The sequence below is a fragment of the Lycium ferocissimum genome, chromosome 1, assembly GCF_029784015.1.
Source record: "Lycium ferocissimum isolate CSIRO_LF1 chromosome 1, AGI_CSIRO_Lferr_CH_V1, whole genome shotgun sequence".
In the NCBI taxonomy this organism is placed as follows: Eukaryota; Viridiplantae; Streptophyta; class Magnoliopsida; order Solanales; family Solanaceae; genus Lycium; species Lycium ferocissimum.
Genome location: NC_081342.1, coordinates 19,815,593 through 19,825,838, shown reverse-complemented (window position 1 = coordinate 19,825,838; position 10,246 = coordinate 19,815,593). Strand labels below are relative to the sequence as shown.

At 34.5% G+C, this 10,246-nt stretch overlaps 1 protein-coding gene across 1 annotated transcript; it reads left to right on the top strand.

The window, feature by feature from the left end:
• Positions 1-1,214: 1,214 nt before the first annotated feature.
• Positions 1,215-1,861, top strand: LOC132063139 (uncharacterized). The gene is made up of 2 exons (XM_059455584.1): positions 1,215-1,258; positions 1,342-1,861. The coding sequence occupies exons 1-2, from the start codon at positions 1,215-1,217 to the stop codon at positions 1,859-1,861; spliced, it is 564 nt and encodes a 187-aa protein (XP_059311567.1).
• Positions 1,862-10,246: the final 8,385 nt, after the last annotated feature.

Here is a 10,246-nt window from a genome sequence, read left to right as displayed (position 1 = left end):
TGGAACATCAATGATGATGACATTTTGAAGGAGTATTTGAGGGCGTCTGAAGAATATAGGGATTTAGTCGTCATTTATGTTCTTGAAATGTATATATCGAGGATACCTCAGGAAGTCCTTCAGGTCCAGCCCACTCATGACAATGGGGAATTTAGTTCTTATGGAGACATCTTACGTGGTCAAGTGCCGCTGAAAACTCTAAACTAGCAATTTAATCAAACTTACACTATTGAAAATTGGTAAATATCCATTTTTAAATTATTATTTTGTGTAGTAGCACATGTTTATTTTATTATTGGGTAAATATCCATTTTGGTATCTTTGTAGGGGTTATACACCTGATATGAGTAATATTAGGCAAAACTCTCAGTTCGGTGGAGTTGATCTTTCTCCAAACCAACAATTTAATAAAACTTATAGTGAAAATTATTCACAAAACTCGCCAGTGGTACCAAATGTTGATTTTTTGGGCAAAACTCTCAGTTCGGTGGAGTTGATCTTTCTCCAAATCATGACAATATAAATCAATATATGTAGGTTGATCACCTTGATATTAAATAATCCATATATATTTGATGTTGGTATTTAAAATATGTTATTTTTCGTGTAGGAAGAGGCCTTTCTTAGATGGGATGATTGTCTAAATTATTGTGAGACATCATCAAGTGATAGCGAACCGAATAATGCAGAAGTAACCGATGATGATGATGATGACGAAAAGGTCGATGTTCAATCTGGTATGCAGCAAGCAAATTTAATAGAAATGATGCAAAGTTCGATGCCGGAAAACTCAAATCCCGAAAGCCTAATGCAGTTGCATTCTGACAATATTCCATATCTTGAAAATTTCCAAAGTCGTGCTGATGCCTTTGTCTTCACCAGAGGAGATGATCAAAGTCGCCAAAAAATGTGGAAAGAACCGTCCGATATTATAAAAGATGATTGCTACCTTGAAAAAGGCATGATCTTCGAATCAAAAAAGGCATTGCAAAGGGCAGTCAAAATTTCTAGTTACAAGGGAATGATGAGTATAGGGTTGATGATTCAACCAGAAAATATGGAGACTAGTTTGTAGACGACAGTATCAAGGTTGTCAATGCATGCTTCGGGGAATTGTTAAGCCTGATGGTATGTGGGTTATCACAAAATTCCACCAACGTTACACTTGTGATATGAGAAAGAATCGAGCAGATCATTTTAATTTAGATATAAATATGATTGCTCAAGTGCTACTTAAAGACGTTGCCAAAACCCCAATGTAACCTATTCGACCTAGTTCATTATAATTCTTACATCAATTAAATTATCATTGCTAAATGTTGTTTGTTTAAACTTGTGCAGGATCCCTATCAAAGATTGCATTAGAAACGTTAAGACAGTATATCATAAAACGATAAGCAAGAGAAAGAGATATCTTGGGCGTAGGCGTGCGTTTGAGATGATTTATGGAAATTGGGAGGGCTCTTTCCAGACATTGCCGAGGTATATGGCAGTTCTACAAAAATTCAATGCTGGTACTATTGTAGAGTGGAGGCTTCTGCCCGAAAATATTTTCAACTTTGTGTTTTGGACATTCAAACCATATATTGATGGCTTTGCTCATTGTCGGCCAGTCATATCCATAGATGCCACACATATATATGGTGTATACGACATCAAGCTACTGATTGTAGTAGGAATGGATGCCAATGGGTCAATATTCCCTCTTACTTTCGCAATTGCAGCTAACGAGAGCAACGAGACATGGGGGATGTTTTTGACACATTTAAGACGTCATATTATTAAGGATCATATGGGCATATGCGTGCTATCTAATCGACATCAACGCATAATGCACAATATGTCTACTTTAGAGGGGTGACAGCCTTTCTTTGTTTACCATCGCTATTGTTTAAGGCACATTAAGGCAAATTTTCAAACGAAGTTTGGAAACAGTACACTCAACAAATTGATGTGGGCGGCTGCGATGAAGCATCAACAAAAAAAATGGCTTGCAAGGATGGAGACGATCAAGACAAAGGAGAGTCGAAGATATACTTGGTTGAAGAAAATCGAAGTTGAAAAATGGGACACTATATGCCGATGAAGGCGGGAGATGGGATGCTTACAACAAACAAAATTTCGGGTCATTCAAAGGTTTGCTAAAATGTAACAAGGGTACTACCATATCCGAAATGATGAGAATGACTTTCATGCAAGTTGTGGAGTGGTTTGTGACAAGAACAAAGCATGCCAAATCCATATTAGCAGAGGGAGGGAGATGGATGTCAAAACCGAAAATGATGATGGAGCATCACAAGAAAAAGTGTGAGCTGCACAAGATGACCGAGTATAACCTGGCTGAACGTGTGTATGAAGTCAGGACAGGTTATTACGAAGGTCGGGGAGGAAAATTATATACCATTTATGCGGGCACGAGAACATGTAGTTGTGGTAAGTGGCAAACATACCACATGCCGTGTTCTCATGCCGTCAAGTGTTTCGAGTCAATGGAAAAAACGGTATCAAGTTATGTGGCATCGGAATACAGCGTCAAAAGTTACCTTAAAACGTATGCCAGCCACTTCTACCCACTTGGTGATCAAGTTTATTGGCCAAACGAACCATTTTCAATGGTTGCTAACAAGGAGTATATCCGTAAAATCCGAGTTAATGCACGAACTCGGATTCACAATCAAATGGATGTCAATGATAGGACATACTCTCGCAGGTGCTCTACATGTAAGGAGTTTAGCTATGATAAGCATTTGTGTAGCCTACGAGGTCGTGGTGGTGCAAGTACCTCTCGTTGTGGAAGAGCATCTCGTACTTGATGTATTGTTTTAAATATTTTGTTATTGTAAATAATGATATATTATTTGATTATTGCAATGAATTGTTTTGAACCTCTTGTATTGGATGAATTATTTTTGAATATAATATTTATTTTTGTACATTCAAAATAAAGTAATGTCTTGACTAGATAATAAAACACTTAAACCTAAAGATAACAAGATTCAAACAAACAAAACTTATTTCGGGGCACTTTACAACCCCTAAAACGACGATCCAAACGTTTAGGTATACTTGATGTAATAAGCCGACATTATTGTCCGCAAAAAAAGATATCAAGTTCTATATAAAATACTGATATTTTGGAGTTTTGAAACATGATTAATCTTTGGTCAAAGTATGCAAAAAACATGAATTTGAGAACTTTAAGATTGTAGAAAAAAAAAAAGAAAAAAAAGATAGACTCTATTGCGCACTAATTTAGTGCGCAAAGGGTAGTTTGGTTACTTTTTTTTTACGGGGTTATTTTGATACCCGAATTCACTTTTTGGGTCATTTAAGTTGCGGACTCCCTTAGTCCTTACTCCTGGAGTCCTTGGCAAGTTAGCAACACACGAAATCTTCACATAATGGTAGAGTAAACAGAGAAGCAATATCAGAGAACAGTGACAAAAACAGTAGCAATATTTTATTGTCACTTAAAATTTTAATCAGTGAACATTAACACTAAAAACAACGCTAACAGAAATAGTAATAATAAACCAATGACATTTTATTTCTACTTAAAATTATAAAAATCAGCTTATTAAACAGTGACGACTACTGCAACAAGCCTACAAATGTGTAGGTTATTAAAATCATCAAATGAATAAATTTGATGATTTCAACAATTTAAACATTTTGATACTAAACTTATTGTATTTTTAAATTTTACCTGCACATTTATGGATATTCTGTCTAAAGAAGCTGGAACTATCTCAATTATTCTCTCCGTCTCAATTTATGTAAAAGACCATTTGACTTTTGAAATTTATGGTTCAAAACAAGCCTAAGATAAATGTGCGGGTTAAATCTATCTATATATCTATATTATATTAAAAGCATGAACTCCCTAACTTGAAAGTTAAATTACGTAAATACCCTTCTTAAAAACCTAACTACCTACTTATAAATTCAAAAAAAAAAAGCCTCTAGCAAATGGTATTCCTGCCCAAAAAAAATTGTTACTCATATGAACGGATGCATTCCTTCAACAAAAAAAAAAAAAAAAAACTGTTACTCATTGTCATTGATATGAAGGGTTCTACTCCTTCAGAAAAGTACTCCTATCAAACAATATTAGATTTGTACCATGTGCCGAATACATATAGAAACCATAGATTCTATCGTGGAATCCCTATAATATGTTCAAAAAATCCCATAATCTTTTCTGTACGACAAGCAACCACCCATTGTCACATGGGTGCAACACAGAGAAATTGATATCATATGGGGTTTGTAGTTCGAATGACATCGCATTGATGTTCATCTTTTTTCCCTTCTTATTGGGATGCAACCACATAACCTTGAATCAAAACTCCTTTACTGCTGTCTACAACTTATCCCTCTCATTATATTTTGTAGTGTTTTTTTCTCCAAAACTCTTTCCTAATTCTGCTTGTTCTATTTTTTTGAAACCATTGTTTCCTCTTTATCAATTTATTTGCATCCAAGTTCCACCGATTCAGTAATTAGAATACCACACAAGCTTTTTATAAAATTAACATTATGACTAACTATTTAGATTTTCATGTTTGATAATTACTGCTTATTTTTCGGCTCGGAGTTTTCCTCTCTATTTTCTTTTCCCCATTTCTTTCTTTGCCCTTTTACTCATAATTGGAATTTGAAATTTTCCTTTAACTTTTATTGATATTATTATTGCTTATAGAATGATATGAGTTCCTCAATAGAAATTAATTGACTTATATATAATGGAAATGAATCTCAACTGTTATTGTGATGTAATAGTATTACAAGTGCATTTAATTATTTTACTTTATTTCGACTTAAGATGAACATATGTTCTTAGAGAAATTATACTAATTTATGAGAATTGGGATTGGAATTTTTCTTTAACTGTGAAAATGTTGCTTAAAATTGCATTTGCATTCATTTGAATTTGTCAAATTTTAGATTACAGTACTTCCACATACTAAAGAAGAGTTACAGAAGGCCTCACATTAAAATTTATTTGTAATTATTATTATTGATGATCTAAAAAAGTAGGAAAAGATTACTATTATTTTACAAGATTGCTAATTCCACGTACTAAAAAAAAATGGTATTTTGAATGTTTAAGCTATATTTCAAACTTTGAAATAATTATGAATAGGTAGATGGGATTATGCTGTTTTCTTGGTCTGAGTTACTTGGTGTTGAATTTTTTTTATTCATGAACTTATGTTATTATTTGATGTGAATGATATTTAAACATTCTGCATATATAATTGCACTTCCATTGTTCGGCAGTGGAAGAAAAGATAGTGAGATTTCATATAAATTTTTTATATATATATATATATGTTATTTCAGACTTCATCTACTATTCAAATGTGAAATTTATTTTGGTTGTTGTGAGACAATCCACTTTTATTTTTATATCAGTACATGACATTGTACGTAGATTTGATATTAATACGACATGCTTAAGGTGGAAATTCATAGATAGCGCAAGGTGTAAATGAAAAATAAGCACTTTAGTGATGAAAGAAATAGTTAAAAAAAATTAGTAGATGGAACTAAAATAAAGCCAAGCAACAACTGAATAGACAACATTGTATAATGTGAGTACATGAATGATTTATGAACATTGACCCACCACTTTTTATTCTTGACAAAGAAATTCTATCTAATTCGCTAATTCGGGGGAAGATAATGAATTTTTGTATATTTTCGTAGGGATTGTTTGGCCGTGAGATGATTGGAATAATTCGTTTAAAAAAACTTGACTCCTTTTGTCAACATCCTTTATATAGGGAGATTTTATTCAGTAATAGAGTTACTTAAGTTAGATCTATTTACGAAGTTTGTTGTTTATTTGAAACGAGTTTACTGTTTGTTTGGCATAAGCTTTCATTTGAAAATTATTACTTTTTCCTTACAGATATGATATTACATCTAATTTAAATTTATTTTGAATTGATATGCAAATCCATCATCTTCAAAGAAGTGAAATTTAACGGCTTAGTTCTTATCCCACATCATCCTCAATTCATTTCTTTTGTTTCCTCATCTCTCCTACAACTTAGCGAATCACGGAGAGATGCTTTATCCACATCTAAAGATGTATTTAATAGAAAATATGAAGTGCAATGCAATTCAGACTACTGATCTCATATAGAAGATTTGAAGTGTTGAAAGACCGTGATCATTAACTTATATAAAGTAAGAGAAATGGCAAAATACATCAAATCACCCCTAAACTATACCCAAAATGTCGATATCACACCGAAACTATACGAGCGACCTATTACACACCTTAACATCTTAAAAGTGAATTAAATTACCCTCCACGTATCAAAACCTGTGGGCGTATTTGTCCACATTTTTGAGCGCGTTGGAGCTGAAAAAAGGGCCATTAATTTAAATTAAAAAAAAAATGAAAAATCAATTAAACTACCCCAATTAATAATCCCAACGGTTAAGTCCAAATTTTCACCCACCCACATTTACCCATACCCGACCTAAACATTTATAACCCTAACTCCCCTAAATTGGTGAAGAACACGCCCAAATCAAACCTCAACCCAAGTTGTTTTGAATCAAAGATAACTAAATTCAACTTTATTTAGCTTGTTCTACCGTATAAGCTCAAGTATTGTTGTATTTCTCAGCTGTAAAAATCGCTTGGATTCACATTTTTTTTGCATTTGTCTGTAATCTTTCGTATGGAGCACTACTTAATTTGCTTTGTTTTTTTTTTTTTTTTTCTGGTAAAGATTGTTATATAATGGCTTAAATAGGCTTAAGTAAGTTTTGTAAACAAGAGGATGATCATGAGTTGAAGGCTGTGCGATGCAAACATGGATTTCTTTGCCATTGTTGACTTCTTGGACCCCAAGGAACCCTGGTAGAAGATATTGAAGTTGTCCATATTATGGTGTAACTGAAATTTATTTCAAAAATTGAACTTTGAAGAAGTGAATTTAATTTCAAATATTGAACTTTGAAGAGTTGAAAGACTGATTTTTTTTCTTGATTTTATGACATTTTAGGGTGCTAGATCATGTGATTTTTATCTTTGGAAGGATGATGACATTGATCCAAGATCCAAATTTGTTATTCCTAAATTGATGGGAAGAATTGGTGAACTTGAAGCACCATTGGAGGCTTTTGGAAAAGATGATTACAAGCCTTCTCCGTCAACAAACTCTGTGGAAAGCAAAATTGATATGAACAACATAGAGATTCAACTAGAAAATTTTGGAGAAGACATTAAGAAGATGAAGGAAAAAGAGAAGAAGTGGAAGAGCAAGGCTAAGTCTAAGAAAAGGGAGAAAGTTCTTTTGACTTCCTTATTGTGTATTTGTATTGTAGTAGTAAGTTTTCTGTTTCAAAACACATTTTTTAGAGGTGTTTCAATGAAGTTGCCTAAGCTCTTCTTGTAGTTTGGCATGTTGTTAGGGGTTATTTTGTAGTAGTAAGTTTTGGTGGTTTTGGCATGTTGTTAGCGGGGTTACACTTGTTAGTGTTGTAAATAACTTGTTAGTGTTGGCATTTTGTGGAATGAATTGGCAATTGCACTTTTGAAATGGACCCCTACTCTTATTTTGTGTAATGAATTGGCAATGTTGGCAGTAATGTTGTTGTTGTGCAATTCTTAGTCTTGTGCAATTGCTTTGCAAAATTAGTAAGTATAAGGCATAAAACAGTAAGAAATTTCATTTAACATTGAAAGAACTGTCATTAATCGAAGGCATAAAACATGAAAAGAAATAAAGAGACCTATTCTATAATTACAATCTTCGGTGCCTTCTTATTAACGAAGAAGCATATGCGCCCGTCGACCTCGCAAGCTTGAAATTCCAAAACATTTCCTCTTTGCAGTCTATTGTCATCAACAAACGCCTTCCATCCTTGGCAAAGACGCTTATATGCACCCACTTTATATTGCATATAGTAGGCGTGAGCATTGTGAAGAACAACCGCTTCACGGTCATGTTTTGGAAGGAATTGGAAAGTATGGGAAGGAAATATGAAGTCATCCTTGTCAACGTATGATTTTGTTAACTTCTTCTCAAATGTTGCTAGGATGGTAGTCATTTTTGGTTTGAGGGGTTGCAATGAGAAGTAGTGAAAGAACTATGATTTAATAAGAATTGAGTAGTGAATGGGTGAAGCATTAATCACCAACCACCTCACTTAAAGAAGCCAATGAAAGTGGTCAAAAACTTGACCAGAAATGAATTCGAACAACAGATTACAAGGATTTCAAAAAGTGTACCAAGGCTTGACCAAAACTGGACAAAATCAGTCCCATTCAACCTAACAATAAAGGCTAACAAAACTGCCAACAATAAATCTAACAAAATTGTCATAAAGATACAAGGCTGGACATAAATTCAAAACATATTAGACATTGCAAAACAAATTAGAACTAACGTTAAATGCAGTCACAGCTGCATAACCATTGATCAAAAGAGAGTGACTTTACATAGACAAGAACTAATGTTAAATGCGATCCAAATGCCAATTCAAGTGCGAATCTTACGGGCCAAAACAGAACTTAAATGCGATCATATCTACCAAACCACTACATATAGTTAAGGCAAAATACATCAAATCACCCTTAAACTCGTACCCAAAATGTAGATTTGATGTATTTTGCCTATAGTTAACTGAACCAAATGCGATCACAAATTGCCAAAATAAAGTATTAAAAAAACAACTAGATAGACAAATTCACAAAGCAGTCACAGCTGCCCAAAACATAGTCTTAAACTATACCAATAGATACACAAACTAAAGCCAGAATGGTCAAATTCACAATACAGTCACTACTTAGACAATTTCACAAGGCAAAGGGTACTTCCTTGGCTCATTTATACAGCTTTAGTCCTGGTTTGACTTTGCTTTTTGTCCTTTCTTCGTTGAAGCTGCCTGGAGGTCATAGGTTGTCTTCCTTGCCATTTCACACCACCACTTGCTTTGTGCTGTAGTTCTCCAGTGACAACTGCACTTGACTTGATGTTTCTAGACCTTTGAGTAGGCAATCCAGGCTGCTCAAATGAATAGAACTACTTGTTAGTGGTACTAAATTTCAGAAAATGATATTTAATTGTTAAACATAGAATAGTCTTACATTGATGATAGTTGCTCCACTTTGTGTGTGCAACACTCCCATTCCAACCATCTTTGGCCTATTAGTAGCAACACTCTACAAATTATACCAAAATATTAGCAACTAATGCAGCACTAAACTATACATGAAGTACGTGAAATTATTTACCTTTTCAGTTGATCCCTTTGGCCTACCCCTTCCTCTACCAGTTGGAGCAGGTGCCTTTGTTGGGCCAGTAGAAGCACTTGCACTTGGGCCAGCAGTTGTAGTCTCTAAGACATCTCATTTTATTGTGACCTGGGGTATGACACTTGCTGCATGTCATTTCAACCCCTATTTTGAAGAGTTTTCCTTTTTTTTTTAGATTTACTTGCCTCTTTCCTCCTAGCAGTCTTAGGCCTGCATGGCATCTTCCTCACTTCAGGTGGTATGGCAGTAGTTTTTGTAGATGGTGGCCACTTCTTCAAGTTCAGAACTGGTTGAATAAAGTAGCTATATGTCTTCATATAGGTATCTCTAGAATACTACTGAGAAATGTAATCCATTGGGTTCAACCTCTTGTGGTGAAGAGTCGGGTTGCATGAGGACATGGGATGCCTTTCAACATCCATGCTCTACAAGAACAAGTTTGTCTAGGCAGATCCACAACATGTCTGAAATGACCTTCAAGAACTTCATACCCTGTATCAGAATTCCACTCAATACTGCTTTTCATAGACCTTGTAGTATGATCTGTCAGAACTTTCAATGCCATTGGAGAAAAGTCATATGTCCAACTGTCACAAAACTCCCTCATATGTCCTACTCTCTTCTTCATTTTGACTCTTATTTCTTCAAGCATAGTTATTACAGTCTTGTGCCTTGCGGCAAAGATCCAAGAGTTGAAACATTCGGCCATGTTGTTGTCTATAATGTCACATTTTGTGGTATATTTCATGTAAACCTTGCTCCACCTTTCAGGGTTGTAATATATCAACTTATCAAGACATTCTTCTCCCAACAGTTTCATGTAGTCTAAGTTCTCATTCAAATTCGAGACTCAAAAGTTGACTTTGCACACCTCAAGCAATTCTTCCTCTCAAGGCCTCTCGTATTTTGGGACTAATTGGCTAAAACATGCCTAGCACACATTCTATGTTCAACATTGGGCAG

Excerpts from the sequence above, each read along its gene's own strand:
- LOC132063139 (XM_059455584.1), top strand. The coding sequence starts at position 1,215 with ATGATTGCTCAAGTGCTACTTAAAGACGTTGCCAAAACCCCAAT. Across the intron at positions 1,259-1,341 it reads GACGTTGCCAAAACCCCAAT|GATCCCTATCAAAGATTGCA; the intron begins GTAACCTATTCG and ends AAACTTGTGCAG.